Source organism: Cotesia glomerata, linkage group LG3, assembly GCF_020080835.1.
Source record: "Cotesia glomerata isolate CgM1 linkage group LG3, MPM_Cglom_v2.3, whole genome shotgun sequence".
Lineage (NCBI taxonomy): Eukaryota > Metazoa > Arthropoda > Insecta > Hymenoptera > Braconidae > Cotesia > Cotesia glomerata.
In genome coordinates this window covers 26,948,057-26,973,440 of record NC_058160.1, presented here as the reverse complement: position 1 = coordinate 26,973,440, position 25,384 = coordinate 26,948,057, and the positions used below count along the sequence as shown (strand labels likewise).

The following is a 25,384-nucleotide window of genomic DNA, read 5'->3' as shown; positions in this document are numbered from 1 at the left end:
ATTTTTCATTAGTCTGGATTATAATTTAAAATAAATGTTATGTAAATAGAGTATCGTAATGATATAAAAAAAATAATTGATACTTGAAAAAAAAATTTTTTTTAATTACGTAATAATGTTACAATTTAATAATTAATTGTGTAAAAGTTAACAAGTAAGATGTATCTTAAATTTATAATGAGAGTTTAGAAAAAAAAAACATTTTTTTGCTCTGTATATTTTTTGTTTTATTAAATCAATATATATATCATACCCTTGTGTACATCAATAAACCATGAGAAATTAATAATAAAATAAATTTAAATTGTATAATTTACTGGAAATGACGGTAGTGTTGGTGAAATTTTAGAATAAAATTATTTAATTATTAAATTATTTCTTATGACCCATCCAGCGTTTGCCGACTATTTAATTAATATTGTTACCAAGAACACTTGAAAATCCGATAAATAAATATTATTTATAATATATAAATAACAATAAAAAAATTAAGTATTATGTAATTAATAAAATAAATGTTTATATAAATATATTTGTCTGTAAAACATGTTGTTTGTAATAATCCGAACTGAATGTTACACGTTGGTGAGTTAAATAAATGTTTCAAAAGTATGCAGAGTAGAGATGAAATAAACTTTAAATATCTTTGGAATAAAATTTTGAAATGTTAATTTTTTTTTATCTATTTGTTCATTTATTTATTTATTTATTTATTGATCCATGGGTTTGAATTTATTTTACTTCCATTTAGGATTTGGATAGTCAAAATAGTCTATTTCTATTTCTGTTGATTTAGGTGCACTCCAAGTGGAAGAAGTTTGTGATTTTTGAGATTTGCTGGCAGTTGATGGTAGAACTTCTGATATTCTGAAATAAAAAATTTATTGATTAAAAATTTCTAATTACTATATTTATTTTTCACAATTAATACATAATAATAAGAATAATTATTTACCCTGGTGTAGCAGTTTTAACAGAATTTAACAATGGTCTTGGCACTTTACGTTGACCATTTTCCCTCTGAACGATTTCTAATAGGCTGTAACTTGGTAACCAGCACTAAAAAAAAAATAATAATAACAATCTACATTATTAAGATAATAAAAAAAATTTTGTGTCCAGGATAGGCATATGATAAAATCGGTTTTTTTTGAGCTCATCCTGGTGTAACACTCATCATGACTTTTCATTTGAGTACCCACATCAATTTTTCATATATTTTATATATGAATATATGAAAAATATATCAAAAATTCATGTGGGTACTCAAATCAAAGCTCTTGATGAGTGTAACATCGGGATGAGCTTATATCATTAAAAACGTCAATAGTTAAGAAATGACATTGAATCTTGTCATCTAATGATATTTTTAAAGATAAAGATATAAGCTCACTCTCACATTACACTCATTGAGACCTTTCATTTAAGTACCCACATCAATTTTTCATATATTTTATATATTTATGTATATTACATATATGTATATATGAAAAATATATCAAAAATGCATGTGGGTACTCAAATGAAAGCTCTTAATGAGTGTAACATCGCGATAAGCTTGTATCTTTAAAAATATCATAAGTTGACAAAATACAATATAGTTTCTTAATTATTGACATTTTTAAAGATATAAGCTCACCCTCACATTACACTCATCGAGACCTTTAATTTGAGTACCCACATCAATTTTTCATATATTTATATTTATTATATATATGTATATATGAAAAATATATAAAAATGCATGTGGGTACTCAAATGAAAGCTCTTAATGAGCGTAACATCAGAATGAGCTTATATATTTAAAAATGTCAACAGTTAAGAAAATACAGTGCAATAAACAAACCTATAACAAAAAAAATAAATAATCAATTACCTTATCTTTAACCGCAGTAGCTACAACATTCCTTTTAGGTTCCTCATCATAAGCCTGACTCTCACACCCAAAATGTTCACAATACTCATGAACAAACTGTCTCTTACACCTATTCATACTATCAAAAGAATAGCTCCTCGATTTTTGTTTCGAAGTCTTAGCAAGCTGTACCAACTCCGTCAACTTATCATGAATCATCTTACAAAGAGGCGGATCTTTTTTAGCGCATTGCTTCATATAATCACTGTAGCGTGGCATGAGCTTCCCACTGAGATCAGGATTAACAATCTGTAACCCAAGAGCAAGTTTCCTGTTCCTCTCAATAGTCCTGCATTCCTCATTACACTCAAGAGTCCTCAGTTGATTCTGCTTCCTCGCGCCCTGACCAAAAACTTCCTCCAAGTCAACCGAGTGTCCCAGCTGCATGTCAATCATTTTACTAGCAAGAATCCCACTTGCAATTCTCTGATACTCCCTTGAATTTTCCGCACAAGCCCTAGTCATAGATCTATTCCCACAAGTGCAGGTCACCTTGACCATTTCTTTACAAGGAGTATCAGGACACTTGCCATCATGACACGGAGCAGCGCAATTGTGGCCACAAATTTCTCTAGGAACCGTGCAAGGCTGGACACAAACTTGCTTGGGCTTCTCACAAGCTCCCGGATGACACAGAGTGATGCACTTGTGCCTCCCACACCTCACCGGCTTGTTACAAGGCATTCCACAAGATATCTCATTGTAGTAACAAGGTACAGCTTTCCTTAATTCATGCTTTCCGTAACACCACTTTTGAGTCAGCACCGTGCAAGGAGGACAAGAAGCTTCGCTGTGACAATTGTGAAGTACCTGATGACCGCAAGAGTGCTGGCGTGAGCACGGCTGAGAACACGTGGGTTTTCTAGTACCACAAGGCACAGGTGGATAAATAACAGCAGCTCCGCACTCGCAGTACAATTCATCAAAGCTACTAATGTAGCAAGGATGACACCTACTTTTGTGACAAGTCAACTCGCACTTGTGCTTACCACAGCTCAGAGTTTTTGAACACGGCAATGGACAAATGTGCTCAATATCAATGCAACAAAGTTGATTGCATTTATGCTTCCCACAGGAGCGTTTTTTAACGCATTTTTTTTCACACCTTGCATCATCAGCTTTTGTCGTTAAATCGCAGCAAGGAATCTCCCGGTCCATATTACCACACCGACATTTAACCCAAGTTGTTAAATCACACGGAGGACAATCTCCAACATGACAAGAAGCTTTGCAAGAATGAGGCGAGCTTGGCTGTCCGCATTTTAATTTTTTAGAGCAAATTTTATCACAAGTCGGAATTGGATCCAGACAACTTGCGCGTGTTATTGCCAGCGGAGTTTGTCCGCAACAGCAGTGAGTAACTAGTTCAGTATTAAGCGAGCAAGAGCCACATGGTCCAGGATGACAAATATCCCTGCAATTATGATTACCGCAATCCAGCAAATTATTGCAAGCTTCTCCGCAAGAATAAAAAGGCTCTGTGTCTTTTAAACATTCAACAAATTGATTTTTCTTCCCACAGTGACAATTCTGCTCTATTTTCTTATCACAAGGCTCGCAATTACCATGATGGCAAGTTTTCTCGCACTTGTGCTTCCCGCAATTCAACAACTTATCGCACGTGGCTGAGCAAGATAGTTGAGTGTCTGTGCTACATTTACAACTCTGTGATGTCTTACCACAACCGCAGGAGCGGTTCACCATCACCAGGCACAAAGGACACGACCCTGGATGACAAAGTAGCGTACATTTATGTACACAGTTGTTTTTAGCTCGAGTACGCCCGCAAACTTCGCCGCAGGAGTGAGCAACGTCTTGCCTGTTCCACTCAGGACTTCTAGTCTTGCCACAAAAGCAGTAATAGTCTTCAGGAATTACCAAGTTTATATTCTGACAGGCAGGACAGCGCCAACCACTCTCGCTCTGGGATGACTCTGCCCATTTCTTCAGGCACTTCAAGTGCAAAACGTGGTAACAGTTACTGCAAGACCAGACTGCGTCATTTTGTCTGATGTTTTCACAGCAGACAAGACACTCAAGATGTCCTCTGTTTAGCTGCTCGGTAAGACATTCCTTCTGCGTCGCAGCGTCATCTACCTCCACTCTTTTTTTGCTACCACTATTCTTCTTAATTGGACTATTCTTCGACCTCCAATTATTTAATTTATCTTCTTGAACAAACTCTTCCTTACTAACAAACTTTCCAACAGTTTCTTCCTTAAACTGCTTGCTTTCCGATTTATTATCACGATGATTCTTATCTCTGTAAACTTTTTCCTCATAATAATTAGAATAATCTCCCTTGCGTCTGCTAGAGTGTCTGTATCTTTCATCTCGTGGATCATCATAAAAATCTTTATTATTTTTACCCCGTCGGTTGTCTTTTTTCAACATCTGTCTATCATCCGAGCTATCACCAGTGAATCCGCGGTATCTTTCATCACGAGGATCTCTGCTCAAAGGTTGCTTTCCTTTTGGATGTCTGTCACTCTGTCTGTCACTCTGAGAGATATCTCCAGAATCTTTGCTATTATCATTATAATTATAACTACTTTGATTTAAATTTCTAGGCCTGTTTTCTAAATTATTACTAGTACTTTGATAATCATTTGAATTTAAATTAGACTGACGATTTGCTGAAGAATATCGGTCGTTATTATATCTTCCGTTGCTTCTTGGTCTTCTGTTGTTATTATTGTACTTGTCCTTGCTATTACTTAACTTATTATCAAAGCTGACGTCAGAATAATCTTTATATGGCTGGTAATCATTACTATAATTATAAGATGGATTATTGTTGCTATTATTTGTATTACTATTAGTAAAGTTATTCTTCCTAGATTTGTCATAAGCTTTAAAAGAATTTCTCTGATAATAATCTCCGTCTTGACGGTAATTAGTATTATTTTTTTTGTCGTACTTACGGCCGTAGTTTTTACTTCTGTTGTCGGAAAAAAATACCTTCGATGACTCGCTCGGTTGATTGTTAACACCAGACGGAATAAACTCACTTGCTCCTGGGTGTAAGTTGGATTTTGTAAGCAGGAAATTAGAATCGGTACTTGATGATTGATGGAACTTTAGATTATTTATAAAGTAAATATTTGAACTCGCAGCAAAAGTCTGGTTACTTAATTCTCCTGAAGATGACGAGGGATAAGTAACACTTGGTTGGTTATTATCGACGTAATTAGCAGCTGGAGCTGATTGATTGTTGTCCTGGTTCCAAGAACGATCCGAAGGATCATCTGTCACACGGTTTTGTGAGTTTGAATATTGGTACGATTTACCGTCATCCTGAGCATCGCCTGGGTAGGAGCCGTCCCAGGTGGCCATTGTGGCCCCTGATAAGTCTTTCTAGACTACCACCACCAGATTTTTTTCACGGAGTTATTTAACTGTTAGATAAAAAACACAGCTGTTAGTTTGGGTGTTAAATAATTGTCTAGTTATATAAATATGATTTGATAAATATAAAAATATGGTTTAATTAATATTATAACCTAGAAATTATTTTTTATTTTATTTTTGCGATTTTTTTTTTCTTTTCGAGTTTTTTGTCAAGTGTTATGGAGAATTGAAAGATTTTATTAATAATTTTTAATATTATTTTGTTATTTATTATACTTTACCTGTTAAAATATTTAATGGAGATAAAAATACTAATGAAACTAAAAATCAAGTAATTTGGATCGGAGTACTCTGGTAGAAACTCTCAGTATCATTTTTTTCTTGTCGCAAGCAAAACATTATCGATATTGTCATGTTCTGCAATATCTTAAATTTTGTAATTTATATTTTTTAAATATTTATTTGTTAAATGATACTGAATTTAACAGACATCTAACAATTTTATAATAATAAAGTTAGCGGATGAAAATTAAGTTAGCCGACATTTAAAAATTTTTAGAATTTTTTTTATTGAAAAAATTATTACAAAAAAATTTTTTAAAAATGTCACTTGTAAAAAACTTGAAAAACTGTAAGTGAAATTTTTTAAAAATATTTTTTTGTTTTAATTTAATTATTAAAAAAAATATAAAATAATTAAAAATTTCGGCAAAATTTAGTATCATAGTTAGCTGACGTTTTTCATTTTTTGATTTTTTTTTAACTATTAAATTAGAACTAAAAAATATTTTTTAAAAATTGCACTTTCAGTTTTTCGAGTTTTTTACAAATGAAAATTTTTTTTAATTATTTTGTAATAGTTTTTTTAATAAAAAAAAATTCTAAAAATTTTTAAATGACGGCTAACTTAATTTTCATAACAATTTTTTAGATTGTTATAACAATTATAAAAATTAAAGTAGCAGATATCTAATTATTTTTAAAATTTTTTTAAGAAATAAATTAGCGCAAAAAAATTATTAAAAAAAAATTGACATGTAAAAATTGTAAAAAATAAAAAAATCAATTTTTTAAATATCATTTTTTGGAATAAATTTTTTTGTTAAATAAAATTAAAAAATTGTCAAGTGACTGCTAACTTTAATGCCATATAACAATTTAATTGTAAAGAAAAAAATTTAGCGAAAAAATTTCACATGTAGAAATTTAAAAAAATTACAAGTGTGAATTTTTTAAAATAGTTGATTTGTTATAAAAATTCGAATAATTGTCAGATGTCTGTTAATTTCAGTATCATTTTGTTACACATTTATTATTATTTAAGTTCAGGATTTAACTTAATTTAAAAATTAAAAATAAACTCATAATTAATCATAATAATTTACAAAATTTTATTGAAAATTTTTGAATAATTAATATTCACAATAGAGCGATAATTATTAATAAATATCGCAATTAATCAGTGATAACGTAAATACATTTTTAATAAAAATAACGTATCTTCGATGAATAACTCTGCGGTTCCTAATGTTTTAGTGGTAATTTTAACTTTGTCCACCTGAATTTTTTCAGCAGGTGTCATTAGAAGTCTGACCTATAATACAAAAAAAAAAATATACAGTTTATTAAAATTTTCAACTACATAATTAATAGAATAACCTTTAATAATATGACACTAAAGTTAGCAGACGTCTAAAAATTTTTGAGTTTTTTAATTAATTAAATTACAACTAAAAAGATATATTTATAAAAAATTGCACTTATAGTTTTTCAAGTTTTTTTTTTTAATTGTTTAATTGAAATTTTTTCAATAAAAAATTTTTAAATATCGGCTAACTTCATTTTCATTTGATAATCAATAAATAAAAATTAACCTGTTCTATTTGTGCTGGGTCAGCATTCATTGCCTCCAAATTACTTAAAACTGTTTCTAGACGTAAATGTTTGTCCATAAGAGATTCATTGGTAGTCGTAACATGATTCCGCCTGAGGATTGCATTGTACAATGCATGATAACAATGTTCAACAACCATGCGTACCACATGGTTAAAATTAATGTGTAATAAAAATATCCCTTTCATTGGAGCAGTCGGAGCTGTTGATTTCTTCACCTCTTGAACTTGTAAATAGTTTTTGTCTAACAATATGTACATCAGTTCTTTAATTTCTCTTTCAGGCATCATTGCTATCTGTTTAATTTTATCTTCTTCGATAAATTTTTCATGCCGAACCAACCTGAGGACAATTATTTATTGTTAATGTCTTATAATTTACTAACAACCTGCAGTCACTATGTGACTGCCGACAATTGCGAACTATAATAAATAAAATTTTGCTTAATTATATAATGACTTTTACCCACTTGCATTTTTGATATATTTTTTATATATACATATATATAATATATATAAATATATGAAAAATTGATGTGGGTACTCAAATGAAAGGTTTCGATGAGTGTAATGTCAGGATGAGCTTATATCTTTAAAAACTTCAATAATTTACAAGATATCTGTTAAATTGCACTGTACTTTCTTAACTATTGGCGTTTTTAAAGATATAAGCTCATCCCGATGTTACACTCATCAAGAGCTTTTATTTGAATACCCACTTGCATTTTTTATATATTTTTCATATATACATATACATAACATATATATATATATATATATATATATATATATATATATATATATATATATATATATATATATATATATATATGAAAAATTGATGTGGCTACTCAAATGAAAGGTTTCGATGAGTGTAATTTCGGGGTGAGCTTATTTCTTTAAAAATGTCAATATTTCACAAGATACAAAGTCATTTTTTTATTATGTAGCTAGAGCTAGAGGCATTTTTGAATGCAGCCTATATACTTATCATAATAAATTAACTATTGATGAGAATGATAAATTTCAGTAAAAAAAAACCGATTGTGACTATCCTGGAGACAAAATTTTTCTTACTCTCTTAATAATATAGATGATTTGAATTAAGCTTGTAAATAATATTTTAATTAATAAATAATTGAATTAAAACCTGAATATCCTAGCAGCTTTGGAGCCAAATCGTTCCAAGACAACATTTTCTACAGTGGCCCAAGCAAGTTGAGACAATATTTCTTTCATATCAATACTGAATTGTCCACCACCTGAATCACCAACACGTTTTACGAATCTCCTTGAATCTTCAACTATAATTATTTTGTAATTAGTATTTATGTTAATGAAAAAAATTAAAAATCAGAGAAAAAATTACCAATTATTTGTAAATATTGATCGAGGTATTGAGTAAGTTTAGGAATATTTAATTTTCTGATATCTTCTCTGATTTCGTGAAAAGGAATTGGGTTCGATGTTGGCGCCCAAGATGCTGTCCGCGTGTACATTAAAAAAATCAGACGACGCATCAACTCAGCAGCATCGTTATCATAAATCCTTCCGACTGTTTCTACAATTATTTCATCTCTGTCAACAAATAATAAGTTTTTAATTACATTTTAATTTTTTTTTAATCATTATTTTATTAAAAAAATTAATTTACCTTAAATCTTGAATTAATCTATCGAAATTAACTTTCCAGTAGATATTGTCATCACCAAAACCAGTTTTACCCTCAGAATTAATTGCCTTATCTACAATTTTTTGAATTTCCTCTAAATTTAATTTTGGAACATCAAAATCCGTGTTCCCGATTGACGAGGTCTTGTCGTTTTTATTATTTTCTGGGGTATTCCTTATCAAAAATTGATTTTTTACCATTGTTTGAAATTGCTCGTACAATAACTCGATAGAAGGTATTTTGTTAACTGAAATAAATATTTTTAACATAAAAAAATTTTTAACCACTCTTTTGAGGGGGGCGATACATGTAAAATTTTTTAAAAATCAAATTTTTTTTTTTGCATTAATAGTTAGTATAATACCCAAAAAATATGCCTGTGAATTTTTCGATATAAATTCGCATTATTTTGTAAGTTATAATTCGTTAAAGTGTTCAGCTTTTATAGTATCGCAACAGTCGGCTCTGAATCTAAACGCGTTTTTCTCGAAATGACTTTTTTTTAATTTGCGGGCGGGATAACTCAAAAAGTTCTCAACCGATTTCAATGAAATTTTTTACTCGTCTACTTTATAGTAATAGCTTCTAGTTAAACCTCTAACATTCCAAAAAAATTTACAAAAATTAACCCTTTTTACCAAAAAAAAAAAAACTATTGAAAAAGAGGTAAAAAATCGAACTTTTTTTCTGAGGTGTGCCAATTTACGATTTTTTGACTTTTTTGATTTTTTTGTTGGTTTAACTAGAAGATATATGTTTTAAGAACACGTAAGAACTAATTTTTTTAATTTCAAATCACCATACGAAAAATTAGAACGCCCGCAAATTAGTGTCTTTTTCCGAGAGAGTCTCGGCAGATTCGTTTTTACGGCGGCCATTTTGAAAAAAAAAAAAAAATAAAAAAAAATTTTTTTTCTGTACTTCAATATATAATAAATAATCCTACAAAATTCCAAAATGGTTCATTCATTCCTATTTAATTAAAAAAATTCTCAGAAAAAGGTAGAAATTAAGGCAATTACATGTATCGCCCCCTCTTAAGGTGACCGTCTCTTTTTTCTCATGCAAAAATTTCTCGCGACAAAAATTGTCAGCAATAATTTCTTGTACAATATTTTTTCACACAAAACCATGATAAAAGGGCCATGTTAATGTTTTCTTTTAGAAATAATTGTACTTAATTGTAAATAATTGTGAGAAATTTTTGCTGAGAAATTTTGGCGGGATTAATAAAGGCGGGGAGCCCTTTTATAAGTATCCTGATAGTTACGCTTTTTTAAAAAGTAGTTGGATTTCAGCAGTTACAATTAACTTAACATCAAGTTTGCGGTAATTCTTTACAATACAACAGTTGTAAACAAATTGACAAAAATCTACGTCCACAATTTGAATACAAGTTAACACCAAATTTTTGGTTAAATTTCCTTTCAATTTTACTACAACTTGACTAAAATACTTGCACTGCAAGTCTTGACGTCAAATTGCAGAGTAACTTATAGACAACTTAATTAAAACCGTTTGGTTTGTAAACTCTTTCCATCAAGTTGGCTAAAAATTTTGGTAGTAGATTGAATAAAAGTTTGAATTAAGCTGGCTATCAGGGTAGTGCTATGATCGGCGTTTATTTACCTTTTGATATTTTTTCATACGCTCTGATTATAACTTGAGACGCAGTTTCATATCCGTTTTTCAAAACTTCTTCAAACATTATTTCGCTTTCATCTCCGCTGCATTTTTTTATAAACAACATGAATCTGTAAAACTATAACTATTAATAAAAATAATCAATGATTTTCATGACACTGATATTGAGAAGCATTTAATAATTTCAGTATTTTTTTAATAAATCAATTACAGGAAGAAAGATTTAGAAAAAAATTTTTAATTTAAAAGTTTTAAAAAATTATAAATGCAATTTTTTTAAAATAATTTACAAAACTTAGTTTATTTGATGAAAATTAAGTTAACCGGCATCTAAAAATTTTTATAATTTTTTTTTTATTATAGAAAAAAAATTTTCAATTGTAAAAAACTTGAAAAACTACAAGTGGAATTTTTACAAATTATTTTTTTGTTCCAATTTAATAAATGAAAAAAAAATAAAAAAATTAGAAACGTTAGCTAACTTTAGTATTATGTTTATTTGTCAAATAAAATCTAAAAAAAATATGAAAATTAAATAAGCCGACATTTGAAAATTTATTTTATTGAAAAATAATTTTAAAAAAATTAAAACAAAAATTTTCACATGTAGAAAATTTTAAAAATTATCCATGGAATTTTTTAGTTCTAATTCTTAACTAATAAAAAAAATGGTCAAGTGTCTGCTAATTTTAATGTCATTAATTTTAATAATAATAAAGTTAGCCGACGTTTTTAATTTTTTGATTATTTTTTTAATAATTAAATTAGAACAAAAAAATATTTTTAAAGAATTTCACCTTCAATTTTTCAAGTTTTTTACAAATGAAATTTTTTTTATAATAATTTTTTCAATAAAAAAAAATTCTAAAAATTTTTAGATGTCGGCTAACTTAATTTTCATTTAATTTTAATCAAACTTCTGTCACTTACCTTGAATACCGTAAAATATTTAATACTTTATCATAATCAAGTACATATCGAACAGGCTCCTTTTCTTCTTGTTCATATGAAACTAATCCAAATCTAATCAAAACACACAGTGACTCTCTAACCTGTTGACAAAAAAATTAAAATTGTATTTTAGTCATTTTTAAACAATTAAAATCACAACAGTAATTCAAATAAAATAATGTATACCTTGTTCGGTGGAAGACAAAGTTTGCTTATAATAAAAGGTACTGTTTGTTTATTGTTTTTAAATAAACAATCTCCTACACTTTCAACCGTTTCTCCAAAGTGTTGTAACAAAATAGCTGAACACAATTTACCACACATGTAACTCATTGTAAATATATATATATATTATCATCTGAATTTGTATAAAATATTTACATGTGTGGATTTTATTATTAAATAATTATTTATTTAATTTTTCCATACGTAATGTCAACTTAACCATGTAAGTTTATGCCGACCATGCTGCATGCTTATTATTCCACATGTATACATGAATGTATATATAGATATATTTGAACTTAAATATACTATTCTAGTAATAAATATATGTCATTAACCTAGTGAAATTATCTAGGGATTTTTAATTTACTGTTTCATGTGAATTGTTATGCTTCCATCTAGTGGATGTTATTTTTATTTATTGAAAACTTTACTTACTGTAGTTCTTTCGCCCGGGAGTATTAAAATACTCGGTTTCAGCGCGGGAAAGGAATCATTTTAAATAAAAGAATTCTATTTAGACGTTATTTAATTTTTATCAAAATTATTTAGTTGGTTTCAATTTATTATTCAAGTTGACAAAATATTAAAAAGCTTCAAAATATAAAATTGAGGTTTACAATGACGTGATCTTAGCAATCTAAGCTCTCGGTAAGAAGTGTCGTTACATAGTTTTTCCGAAGAGCTTCAAACTCCGTTCTTCTCCCACCATAACTCCCATACATATATCCGCTCTTGTACATATATAAGTACACATATTTCTACTATATATAAATGATTTTCACACACTAATATATCAACAGACTCGATAGAGTCTGGCGCCAAGTTCCGTTCTCAAGCCAGACTACCGAGTGTGTATACTATACACCGTAAGCAGAACGGTTTTTTGAGGTTACAAATTTATTTTGATTTTTTTTTTTTTATATGATATTTTATAATAGTAGTTCATGCCTTTTATTACGCGTATTACTTGATTATTATCAATTATCTTTATAATTTCTATTTAAAATTATTAAAAATAATCAGCACAAACTATAGCGACCCAGATTTTTAGATTTTAACTTTTTTCTTATGTAAAAAGCGGACGGCCAGAGACTAAATAATATAAGGATGCATGCTAATCTTATAATAGATGGGAAACTACAGTGAAAAAAAGATATTTGACAGCTTGCAATTACACACGCCAGGCGGCGCAAGAATAACTTTTACATGAACTATAGCTTAAAGGGGATAGTTTGCCACCGGAAATGTATTAAATTAAAATTGTCAATTTTTATTATAATTACAAAAAATACTGAAATCCGAACAAAAACAGTTTCACTGTAAAAAAATCGCGCCAAGTCCACGTTCATAAGACTATTAAGAAAAAAAATTTTTATTTCTTTACAAAAAGATATAAAATAAAAAATTAAAAAATCCAAGTAACCGATATGGTTGTATATGATTTTTGGACATTAAAAAAAATTTTGTTGTAAATTTAAAAATTAAAAGAAACAATTTTGGAACGTACTTGGTGTGCGTCATTGTGTACTTCAATTTTTTTTAAAAGTCCTAGTAGATAGATTTTAGGAATTTCATAAAAAGTGAAAATAATTAAAAACGTCGGCTCACTTTAGTATCATAAATTTTGTACCTGTTTCAGAGTTAACGCCAATTTTCATGTAACGACAAAACAGCAGCACATTCATATTTCTACCAGCATATTTAATTACACACATACATATTTATGTTATATATTTGTAACCTTAGCTGGTAGGATCCATGAGTCACAACCACAAGAGCGAGAGAGACAAGAATAGAGGATTAAGTATAAAAATCAACAGTAGTAAAGTATAGAACTGTTGAGTGTGTAGTGTTGATGTTGGATGTTGATGGTCTTGGTCTTGGTCTTGGTCTTGGTCTCTTTAACAATGTTTACCATTACCAGTCTTAAACTCCTTAGATTCAATTAAACATTGTGGATTGTGGGTGTAATGTATATTTATCATCGTTCACGTTACACATTTATCTACACTCCCCAGTGGTGTCTGTAAATAAATAAATAAACGACAAATTTTATTATCAACAAGTATAAATAATCATAGGTATATATATGTATGTATGTAAATACATACTTATATTTTATTACTGCTATGCTGGATTTTATTATCTAATAAAGTTTTAACGATAAGTACACCTATGATTGATTAAATAAAACAATACTAAATTAATACCAGCAAAAATTCGGCATGATCGCTGTCAGTTTAACTAAAAAATTAAACCGATCGAAGTATGACCTCCAAAAGTGTTGGCGTTCTTAATTCTTGTACTAAATAAATGTCACTTGATGATAAATAAGTTCTAAGACTATTTTATTATTACTGTTGTTATTGTTAGTGTTATTCCCACGCATTGCTCATAATTTATTAATTCAAGATCGAAATTTTTATTCAGTAAGTATTTTCATTCATTCATTCAATTATTTATTGACGTTCATCATTAAAATTAATTTTTTATTTTTTCTTTATGTTTTAATTACAAGTGAAAGTTTATGTTTATAAACTATATTATTAATGACTCTCGTGCTAGTAAACATCTGAATATGTAAGCATCTAGTTTGTATTAAAAAACATCATTTTTTATTTTATTCACAACAAATGACATTTAAAAAAAATTTTTTTTACATGAAAAATATTTATTTATAAATTTTTATGAAATTTAAGTTAGCTGTCACTTTACAATTTTTTAATTGTATTTAACAAAAAAATTTTTTCCAAAAAGTTCTTTTTAAAAAATTGCATTTTTTATTTTTTTAAATTTCTACATGTCAATTTTTTTTCTAATTTTTTTTTCCCATCATTTCTTTGTTATAAAATTCTTAAAAAATATACTAAATTAATTTTCATAAAATTTTTTTTAATTAAAAATCATCTAAAATTTATTTTAATAATTTTTTAAGTACTAAAAATTTTTAAATTATATTTTTGTACACACATAGGTAATCCGAAAAACCTGTTGAAATTAAATGCTTCAAATAATTATTATTTCATAAATATATGCTTATATTAACACACATATGCGTTAATGTGGTCGCGTAATTAATTTTTTTTAATTTTTTTAATTCTCACCTTGAACGCAACGGCTACTGAGAGCAGAACAGAGCAAGAGTGCTATACAACTATTTTTGTAAAACGCAATTGCTCTATATGTATATTGATATTATTAGAAGTTGTAAATAACTATACACACTATTAATGATATTAAAGTTAGCAGTCTCTAGAGAATTTTTTAATTTTTTTTAACAAACAAATTTGTTCAAAAAAATTACTTTTAAAAAATTGCATTTTTTATTTTTTAAAATTTTTACATGGCAATTTTTTTTTCTAATTTTTTTTGCAATAATTTATTTGAAAAAAAATTATTAAATATCTGCTAAATTTATTTTCATACATTATTATAATTGCCAGTGTACGTTATTCTATTTAATATTGCTGCAAATATAATTAATTTTTGCAAAAATCAGATAGTATACTAAAAAATTTATTAATTTAAAAATTCTTGAGTAATTTTTCGAGTGTCGGTTGTGAGAGCTGTAGCGACAATATGATAATAGCAATTATTCTGTATTTTGTATTCCGTGTATTGCTGTATGAATAATTCATGACATTAAAGTTAGCAGTCACTTGACAATTTAAAAATTTTTTTTAACAAACAAATTTGTTAAAAAAAATTGCATTTTTTATTTTTTTAAATTTCTACATGTCAATTTTTTTTGCCATAATTTATGAAAATTAATTTAGTAGATATTTTATAATTTTAAGAATTTTTTTAACAATTAAATTATGTCAAAGAAAATAAGAAAAAAAATTGACATTTAGAAAATTAAATAAATGAAAAATGCAATTTTTTAGAAATAATATTTCGGAGCAAATTTATTTATTAAATAAAATTGAAAAATTATCAAGTGACTCCTAACTTTAATGTCATCCATAATTTATTTGTTACAAAAATTTTTAAAATTATTAAATATCTGCTAAATTAATTTTCATGAATAATTCATAAATAAAATTTAAAATTTTATTTATTTTTCGCTCTTTAGTACATAACCGGTTAAAAAAGCAAGGCCGTCAGTATGACCGTGTGTGTGTAACTAAATAATGTTTATATTATAGTTTGTGATGTATTGTAAATTTAAATTCTTATAATTACTAGCACGTGAGTTTTTGTTTTATCCATTGTTCTTAAATGTATTTATAAACTTGAAAAATCGCTTCAATGAGACTAGACGCTTTCGAGTAATTAAAATTTTTTATAGACGTATTTTGTCAATTTTTTATTAAAAAAAGAGTTTATTTTTAAATATTTTAAAATTAATAATTATTTCAATTTTTATTGTCATTTTAAGAAATACAAAAATAAATTTTTTATCTTCAATGATTCATACGAAAAATATTATTTATACGCTAATAAATATGTTTGAATATCATTACAATGAAATTAATTTATTGAAAACTATTCAAAAGCATATTTATTCAAATGATTAGTATTCATAAAGATTAGGAATTTTATTCTTTAAATTGATTTGTATTGAATTTTACACGTGTTAGCTAGTGATAAAAAATTATTTGTTTATTGTTAGACATTACCGATATATTTAAAATTAATATCCAACTTTTACTACTTATTTATTATTAATTTCTTTTGTTAATTATTTAAATTGCCAATAATAGAACCCGGTTGTCGTCAATTAACTTACTCTTTGCATACAATTGCACAATAAATTAAATAATAAAACTAATAATGATTAAGCTCAATACGACGATACCTAATCAGCCAAATGAAACATTTTTTATTTTTATTTTATTACATAATAACAACATATTCAAATTATTCTTATTGTTTCAGAACTGATGCTGTGTAATCAAGCTGAACTATAATATTCAATAGCCGTGAGTATTAATCATTTTAAAATTATTATTATTTTGTAATAATTCCGATTCAGAGAATAAGGAAAAAAAATTTAAAACCACACCTAAATGATAAATGTATGCGGTTTAATTTGATATCACCAAAGATATCTACACTTGTGCTTTTTCATTTGTGCATTTTTACAGAAAATCCATAGGATTGTTATGAGTAGTACTTTATCGATGTACGATGGATTGGAACCAGATGTACCGACAAATAATTCAACCACCCTCAGCACCGGAGGTACTGGTGGAGTCGGTGGAGCAGCAGGTGGGACGACTAAAAAATTGGCGAGAGGAATTTCCCGAGCTACTGAAAATGCAGCAATAGTATCACACGCTCGTTCGCAGTTGACATTTCTGGGGATTGTTGACACGCCTGAATTTACATTTTCATTACCTGATCTATCAATCTACCCTGGTAATTATAATTATAACTATGTGACTGCCGTGACTTATAATCTATAAAAAATTAAAATTTTGTTTTATTAAATAATGATTTTTGTTAAATTGCACTGTACTTTCTTAAATATTGACGTTTTTAAAGATATAAGCTCATTCTGATGTTACACTCATCGAGACCTTTCATTTGAGTACCCACATGCATTTTGATATATTTTTCATATATACATATATATAATATATATAAATATATGAAAAATTGATGTGGGTACTCAAATGAAAGGTCTTAATGAGTGTAACATCAGGATGAGCTTATATCTTAAAAAATGTCAATAATTTACAAGATATCTGTTAAATTGCACTGTACTTTCTTAACGATTGACGTTTTTAAAGATATAAACTCATCCTGATGTTACACTCATTAAGAGCTTTCATTTGAGTACCCACATGCATTTTGATATATTTTTCATATATACATATATATAATTTATATAAATATATGAAAAATTGTTATGGGTACTCAAATGAAAGGTCTTGAAGAGTGTAACATCGGGATGAGCTTATATCTTTAAAAATGTTAATAATTAAGAAATTATATTGTATTTTGTCAACTAATGATATTTTTAAAGATATAAGTTCATGCCGATGTTACACTCTTCAAGAGTTTTCATTTGAGTGCCCACATGCACTTTCATATATTTATATGTATAGAAAATATATGAAAAATTGATGTGGGTATTCAAATGAAAGGTCTCGATAAGTGTAATGTCAGGATGAGCTTATATCTGTAAAAATATCGATAATTTACAAGATATTTGTTAAATTGCACTGTACTTTATTAACTATTGACGTTTTTAAAAATATAAGCTCATCCCGATGTTACACTCATTAAGAGCTTTCATTTGAGTACCCACATCAATTTTTCATATATTTTATATATTTATATATATTATATATATGTACACATGAAAAATATATCAAAATGCATGTGGGTACTCAAATGAAAGGTCTCGATGATTGTAATGCCAGGTTGAGCTTATATCTTTAAAAATGTCAATATATAGTTCACAAGATATAAGGTAATTTCTTAATTATGTATCTAGAGATAGATTATTTTCGAATGTAGCCTTAATACTTATCATAATAAATTGACTATTGATAAAAATGATATGAAATCTTGAAAAGACACAAATTCAAGTGAAAACCTTTGCAATGACACTAAATTTCACTAAAAAAAACCGATTTTATTATATGACTATCCCAGAAACAAAATTTTTCTTATTCTCTTAAAAATAAAGATTCATCAGATTCTCAGATACTCAAAAAATAATAAAGTAGATAAATTAATTAATGATTGCTGTCTGTTAGATTCATTTCGACAATTTTTGGAGAGAGATTTGATTGAGGTAGGCTGCTTGACGTCTCTCGAGGCAGCAGGAAGATTAAATTGGTGGTGCGGTGGCAAGAACAGCAGTAGCGCTAGGGTTCTCTGGCCATTAGCAACCACTGGAGATGGAAATTGCTTACTCCATGCTGCGTCGTTAGGAATGTGGGGGTTCCATGATCGTTTGTTGACTCTAAGGGATGCTTTACACAATACTCTGTCGAAAGGCGAATACAAGGACGCATTGTTCAGACGATGGAAATGGAGGCAGATGGGGTTGAATGCCGCCGCTGGGCTGGCGTATACGGAAACCGAGTGGTTAACTGAATGGCAAAGCATTGTGGAAATGGCATCTGCGAATCCACGATCGCAGACCGCAACTTCTTATCAGAGTCTTGAGGAGGTATGTGTGTATTGTCAACAATGTCTTTGGTATTTATTCCAAGCAATCTCTGATAATACTGAATATTGTCATTGGACTTTTATCATTATCATCATCATTATTATTGTTGTTGATTATTAGGTTCATGTCCTTGCACTGGCGCATGTTTTGCGCAGACCAATCATCGTAATTGCGGAAACTATGCTCCGTGATTGTGAAGGTGTGGCCTTGGCACCAATTCCTTTCGGTGGAGTATATCTTCCACTTCAAGTTTCCCCAGCAAAGTGTCACCGGACGCCCCTGCTTTTAGCTTACCACTCGGCTCATTTCTCTCCTTTGGTAACTGTCGACTGTGGTAATGAGTTTGCTGCAAGTGCAAACGGAATTGGTGATACCACAGGCGTTAGTATACCTCTTGTCGATCCTGATACTGGACAATTACTTCCTGTCTTATTCGCTGTTGACCCTGGCCCAGACTGGGATTGGACCGCTTCTCAAGATCTTCTGCTTTGTCATCAAGATACTGTAAATTTTTATTATTATTTCGCGTTTCTAATTCTAAAAGGGCATATCTTAAAATATATGTCCTTTTGACTTAGCGGAACTAAAAGGGCGTATAATTATTTTTTTTTTTTTTTTCCAATTAACTTGAGAATATATAAAAGTAAAAATTTGGTTAGAAAGTGCAAAAAAAATTTTTTTCGACATATCGACGGTCTAATTAGCAATATGTCTAACTCCATATTTTATAGAGGGTGATTTTTTAACATTTTGATGTAGCCATAATTGAATTATAAATTATTTGAAAGATTCAAACCTGAATATTATATCTCTATTAGATAATAATTATATAAAATAGTTTTTTAAAGTGATAATAAATTTTGAACTAATTGTTTTTTTCGTACAAATAAAAAATTCTCTAAAATGGAGTTAGACAATTTGCTAATTAGAGCGTCGATATACTCTTTTGGCTTTAAGAAAAAAAATTTCTACAGCCGAAAGGACGTACATGCATAAATAAATGGTCGAAATAGCTTGTAAGAATCTCAAAACGTCGAGATCTAAAAAAAAAGTAATTTTTGGAAATTTAACTGAAAACACTACTACAGCTGAATTTTTTGAAATTTTCAATTTTTTTAAGAAGAGCGGTTGATAGTTAATTTTCAAACGTGTTTTTTTCACGTAGGGTAGAAGTACCGGTTTTGGCCATCTTAGGACCATTTTTGGCCACGATATTTTAGTAAATTTGTAAAAAACTTAACTATTCAAGTAGAATTTTTATAGAATTTATGAAATAATACATTTATACAAATTTAATTTATAAAGTCGTGAGCTTATAAAATTATTTATATAATAATTTGAAAATAAAGTGGCCAAAAAAGGTTCACTGGCCACAAACAGTATTTCTACCCTATAAGGTAAGATTTCGAAAAAAACGCTTCGCTTTTTGATAGATAATTAAATTATCTATCGAAGAGTAAAGTGCTTTTTTAAAAATTTGCTTTTATTTATGGAAAATGCTTTTATTTATTTATAAAATGCGGTTTAAGATTCCATTTGTTGTATAAGTATGACAAAGATACTTTCGCTTGTCCAATAGAGGGCGAGAGAGAAAAAAAAAATGTAAATCCTTCTCAAGAAGGAGAACTTAAAAATTTTATTTAAAATTTTTTCTATGAATTTCTACAAAATACGAAAAATTAAAAATCAAAAAAAAATTGGGCTTTGGTAGTGTTATCATTTCAATTATAAAAAATCAATTTTATATATTTCGACGTTTTGAGGTCTTTAGAAGCTATTTAGATTATTTTTTCATATACATGCTTTTGGTTTTAAAATTTTTTTTGGGAGTATGTAAAAAAAAATTTTTTTTTGCGTTTTTCAACCGGATTTTCTACTTTTATACATCCCCATGTTGATTGGAGAAAAAAAAATTTTTTTATATACCTTTTTGGTTCTTCAAAGCCAAATATTTTGAGCTACAACTTTTTGGCATTAGTAACGCGATTTATTTTTTAGACAATTGACAGAAAATAAAATAATAAACTGACATTATTTGATATTCCAGATGGAAATTCTTATTAGAGATTACTTAGACTGTGAATATCAAACACTCACGACAGAAGATCTGGACAGACTTTCAGACACTGATGGATCGCTGACTGGCAAGAGCAAAGCTGCTAAGCAGCTATTGGGTGTCGCTAAGCAGTTTGGGTCAATCGGGAAGTCAATGAGCAAAAAACTCTGGTCTTCGATGGCCAAGAGACCCAAAAGTCCTCCGACTTCGGCATTGGCTGGACTGACTACCGAAGGTGTACTGTGTGTTAAACTTAAAAGCCACCGGCATCAGTATGTTGATCAAATGCTACAAAATTATCTCCAGTGCGCTCACTCAAGGTGATTATTTTTTTGTTTTGTAAATAATTTTGTAATGTATGATTAAAATGAAAGTGATATTAAAATTCAAGGGTAAATATTAAGTAACGAGCCGCGCCTAAAATATTGATATAGGTATTAGGGTTGTATTACTTCACTTATATTACCTTCATGAGCCTCAAGAGACGGCGTAATTAGATAATAATAGCTTAATTAATTTAAAAATTTTATTTCAGATATTTGGAGATGCAGAAAGACGCCTCAGGGACTGAAATAAATTATGGGGCTGGCAAATCAAAATTTTATACTGTCAGTGACAGTAACAGCCATGCTAGTGTCAGTAAGCTACAACCAAAAAATACGAATAAAGATCGTACTCTATATTTATCAAGGTGAGTTATTGGATTATATGTAAACTAGCAACCTTGTAGTCACTATGTGACTGCCGTGACTTGTAAACAAAAAAAAATTAAAATTTTGCTTTATTAAGGAGGTATGGTGAAAAATCACTTTTTTTTACAACATTCCTCAATTTTCGAATACGCGTACTTCTAAGTGTCCTCTATACGAATAAATTTTTTTTAATAGTCCTTGCGGTGTTAATTTTCGAAATATTAGCAATTAAAAATCGTACATTTAACATGTATTCCCTATCCTGACCGTAGTTAGAGCGAACATTTTATTGAATAACAACCATACTTTTTCTTATTCTTTCAATAATATAGATGATTTATTTTTTTCAATAAATTTATTTTTTATTTTTAAAGGTCAACATTTTACAACAACATAACAGCACCAGAACCGAGAGAATACAATGAATTCAAAAGGAACAGTGGTTCTGTAAGAGAATGTCTCACTGAAGATTGTCCATTTTTCGGATCGCCTGAAAATGACTATTACTGTTCAAAATGCTGGGCGAACAATAGCCAACGATGATCGGCCTTTTTGGTTAAGATTTATTAAATTAACTCACTATCCTCTACTCCTCATGACAATAACCAAAGCCTCTCATTATTGTATTCATATCGCTTATATACTTTACTGACATTAACAGTGAAAACTTCTATAAGAACAAAATGTCTAATCGTGAAATTATCAGATAAATTAATTAGATAAATAGCTTGTAAATGAAATAATTTTAGCTGTCATATCATTATGATAAGATTATTAATACTAGCAACGAATATAGTTGTGCTTTGCGTTGAGCTTAAGTTTATGTTGTCTCATTAACAGTTATATATGGACAAACAAAATGAATATATATGTATTTACTTATGGCACGCAGTAGACTAATGAGCTCAACGCATGCATCATCTACGGACATAACCCACTGATATATATACATTAAATAACTCCTCAGAGATGATATTATATATTTTTGATTCTTCATGTATTTACTACTGTTAAATTAATTATTTGAATTTCAATGAAAAAATTTAAAGAGAATTTAATAAATACATATATGTATACATGTATGGGATGAGATAACACACATTGATATGTGCCTTGCCTCGTGTAACTGTTCAAATAGTTATAGTAATACTCATTACATCACATTTAAATACTATCAAGCGTCCATTCTGATAATTATTATTATATTACTATCGATATTAATTATTATCAATAATTATTTATTTATACCACAAATCTTCCTTTACTTAATGTCAATTAATTTTACTATCAATTATCATGAAAAAAAGTACTTTATCAAATTGAATGTTATTCACCGATAAATTTAAATTATTATTATAAATTCTAAATATGTTTATTTTTAAATTTTAAATCAAACTCATCGACTAAAAAGTGTTCAATCTCATGTCTTGATTATAAGCCGAGTGGCAAAAAAGTGTATCTGAAATTATATAATTGTGAAAACAATAAAACAAAAATATTTTTTTAAATAATTTATTGAAATTAATAGACATCATTTTTCAAGAGTTTCTGTAGAAATAATTTAGGTAAATATTTACAAGTGGGGTCAAACATTTTAATTTTCATTTTTTTGAACGAAATTTTTAATTGATTTTATTGATATATTTTTTTTTGAAAAATACATGAAAAAATGGACAATTTAAAAAAAAAAGTTGATTATCACAATTTTAACAAATTTTGAAAAAAATTTATACATTTTTTAGAAAATTGTGATATTGAACTTTTTTTTTTCAATTATTAGTTTTTTTATGTACTTTTCAAAACAAAATATATCAAAAAAAGATAAAATAGAAATTTGATCCAAAAACATGAAAGCCAAAATTTTTTCCAACTTTTGAAGGCAAAAAAGCTATCGAAATCTTTATTTTTTTCTTTCATGACATTTTTTACCATAAATGCGCCATAACAACAAACAGAATAAAAAAAAAAATTTGAAAATGTTAAATTTTCATCTACACAGATTATACTGAGTGAAAAAAAATTTGAGATAGTGGCTAGTACAATCCAGATTACAATGAGTATAATCCAGATATCACGCAGTATAATCTGTATTTTTCTAGCTACTATCTAAAATTTTTTTTCACCACAGATATCACTGCGTATAATCTGGGATGATATCCATTGTTATCTTGTTCTTTCCGTGTAGTTATGGCCCAAAATGGGATTAACCCCACTTGTAAATAATTACCATATTTTAAAAAAAAATTCAAGCTTAGCTTGAAGCGAGTAAAAATAATTTGTTTGAAATAAACAAACTACATGCATGTAATAGTGTCTTGTAGAAGGTATTTTATACATAAAATAAGCGCCTTTAGATATTTAAGCATTGGTACGGTAGGAAAAGAGGAACATATCTAATAGCAGCAAGATCAGCAGAGCATTGGTATTGGACAACTTGACTCTGGGGTATAACAGTCGTAAAAACTAATGTTACACGTATGGGTTTGTTGGTGCGCTGAAGAAAGCTGCCACAAGAAGCATAAAACGAAGAATAAAGAAAGAGAGTTCAGTTAAAATAGCTCTTTTTATCGATACTTGAGTTAAGCTCAGTTAAACTCGGACCGTCTGTGATTCAATTATTCATATAGTTTTGTCCAAGCCCGACGGTGGATTATACTATCTTTTAGTTTATACCTTCCACTTTCTCATTCTGTCTCGCCGTTATTCTTATTGTTATCATTACTTAGTTGGGTATTTTTTTGCCTGTCTTAAGCGCAATTTTTGCTTTTATTTTTCAGTAGTCTGTACAAGGTATAGATGGGAATCCTGGATCCTAGCGCATCTTCCTGGGACCACGTCTCGAGAGACACTGCGAATATATAGTAGTAATTCTGTGCCATCCAATTTTGTGGTCGTACACAAGAAATTGGAAGGGAAATAACAACGCGATTCCCGAGACAATCCCACCCTACAGTGTCTTTACTTGTTCTTCCAACTCTACTATCCTTATATTTATAATTGTAACTTATAAAGAATATTTATTTTTAAATCAAACTTTAGATTATTGTTTTCCGATTGTAGAAACAATTAAAGTTAGTTCAATAGTTCCAAGTATTTTTTTTAATTGATTAATATTAAAATTGATAAACATCCACTAAAAAAAGTAGGAAAACGGTTGACTCTTAAGGCCATCCGTGCAACTTCCCGCTAACTCCATACCTAAACGCTCAACATTTCACTTATTTTGTTTTTGAGCTCTTCGAGCTCAAAAGTACAATTTCTGTGTTATTTTGAGCTCTCGGAGCTCAAAGAGATAGCTTTTTTATGCTTTTGAGCTCTTCCAGCTCAAAAGTCTGATAGAAGTTTGATAAAACACTATTTTTTGAATTTTCAAACCGCAATAACTTTTGAATGAATGAACCGATTTTTACGCAGTTATTCTCACGAACGAATTAACCGATTTTGACCGGGCTGGCGGCGATCGACGTGGTTTTTTGATGTTAAGAGCTGATTAGTTTTTGAAATCGATCGGTAAAGCCATTTGAATCTTATTCCAAGAAAACCACATTTGAAAAATTTTTTTTTTGTAGTTTTTTTAAGATTTCTCAAAATCTACCGGTCCGAATCGGTTTAAAGTGTATCCAAAATCTAAATTTGGTCAAGCCCTTTCGAATGACACCAACCGCGATGAAATCGGTCAAGCTGTTCAAAAGTTATAAAAGGGTCACATACATACATACACACATACACACACATACATACAGACATACTGACATCATCGCGAAAACATTCAGGGAAGCTTCCTAGGACCTCAAAACGTCGAAATCTGATGAGAATTCGATTTTCAAAAAACGGGGTAAAACCAATAATTT

The 25,384-nt window shown here is 28.7% G+C and overlaps 3 protein-coding genes across 6 annotated transcripts; 1 reads left to right on the top strand and 2 right to left on the bottom strand.

The window, feature by feature from the left end:
• Positions 1-231: 231 nt before the first annotated feature.
• LOC123260408 (protein shuttle craft) lies at positions 232-5,657 on the bottom strand. Its single transcript, XM_044721490.1, has 4 exons — positions 5,548-5,657; positions 1,877-5,313; positions 956-1,059; positions 232-867 (listed from the first exon to the last, which is right to left on the bottom strand). Exons 2-4 carry the CDS (start codon positions 5,249-5,251, stop codon positions 738-740), a joined length of 3,609 nt encoding a protein of 1,202 aa, XP_044577425.1. The 5' UTR covers positions 5,252-5,313; positions 5,548-5,657; the 3' UTR covers positions 232-737.
• Positions 5,658-6,643: 986 nt separating this feature from the next.
• Positions 6,644-11,933, bottom strand: LOC123260401 (DNA-directed RNA polymerase III subunit RPC3). The gene is made up of 8 exons (XM_044721484.1): positions 11,612-11,933; positions 11,405-11,526; positions 10,460-10,584; positions 8,813-9,077; positions 8,528-8,736; positions 8,309-8,462; positions 7,141-7,501; positions 6,644-6,860 (listed from the first exon to the last, which is right to left on the bottom strand). The coding sequence occupies exons 1-8, from the start codon at positions 11,756-11,758 to the stop codon at positions 6,726-6,728; spliced, it is 1,518 nt and encodes a 505-aa protein (XP_044577419.1). The 5' UTR covers positions 11,759-11,933; the 3' UTR covers positions 6,644-6,725.
• A 1,662-nt stretch (positions 11,934-13,595) lies between these two features.
• On the top strand, positions 13,596-23,044 carry LOC123260398 (OTU domain-containing protein 7B-like). 4 transcript variants are annotated; one of them, XM_044721478.1, is made up of 8 exons: positions 13,596-13,734; positions 16,535-16,578; positions 16,744-17,017; positions 18,367-18,785; positions 18,906-19,289; positions 20,833-21,161; positions 21,377-21,532; positions 21,908-23,044. In XM_044721478.1, the coding sequence occupies exons 3-8, from the start codon at positions 16,762-16,764 to the stop codon at positions 22,074-22,076; spliced, it is 1,713 nt and encodes a 570-aa protein (XP_044577413.1). In that variant the 5' UTR covers positions 13,596-13,734; positions 16,535-16,578; positions 16,744-16,761; the 3' UTR covers positions 22,077-23,044. The 4 variants fall into 4 exon arrangements, with proteins under 4 accessions (XP_044577413.1, XP_044577412.1, XP_044577415.1 ...); XM_044721477.1 differs by lacking the exon at positions 13,596-13,734 and adding an exon at positions 13,815-14,082; XM_044721480.1 differs by lacking the exon at positions 13,596-13,734 and adding an exon at positions 14,160-14,233.
• The last annotated feature ends 2,340 nt before the right edge of the window (positions 23,045-25,384 follow it).

What these genes read in the sequence shown, in the direction of transcription:
- LOC123260408 (XM_044721490.1), bottom strand. Translation starts at nt 5,251, where the DNA reads ATGGCCACCTGGGACGGCTCCTACCCAGGCGATGCTCAGGATGACGGT. An exon ending in CTACTGCGGTTAAAGATAAG is followed by an intron (nt 1,060 to 1,876) that starts GTAATTGATTAT and finishes TTTTTTTTTTAG; the next exon opens with TGCTGGTTACCAAGTTACAG. An exon ending in GTTAAAACTGCTACACCAGG is followed by an intron (nt 868 to 955) that starts GTAAATAATTAT and finishes TTTTTATTTCAG; the next exon opens with AATATCAGAAGTTCTACCAT.
- LOC123260401 (XM_044721484.1), bottom strand. Translation starts at nt 11,758, where the DNA reads ATGAGTTACATGTGTGGTAAATTGTGTTCAGCTATTTTGTTACAACAC. An exon ending in AATATTTTACGGTATTCAAG is followed by an intron (nt 10,585 to 11,404) that starts GTAAGTGACAGA and finishes ATAGTTTTACAG; the next exon opens with ATTCATGTTGTTTATAAAAA. An exon ending in AGATTAATTCAAGATTTAAG is followed by an intron (nt 8,737 to 8,812) that starts GTAAATTAATTT and finishes ATTTGTTGACAG; the next exon opens with AGATGAAATAATTGTAGAAA.
- LOC123260398 (XM_044721478.1), top strand. Translation starts at nt 16,762, where the DNA reads ATGAGTAGTACTTTATCGATGTACGATGGATTGGAACCAGATGTACCG. An exon ending in TGCTTTGTCATCAAGATACT is followed by an intron (nt 19,290 to 20,832) that starts GTAAATTTTTAT and finishes TTGATATTCCAG; the next exon opens with ATGGAAATTCTTATTAGAGA. An exon ending in CGTACTCTATATTTATCAAG is followed by an intron (nt 21,533 to 21,907) that starts GTGAGTTATTGG and finishes TTATTTTTAAAG; the next exon opens with GTCAACATTTTACAACAACA.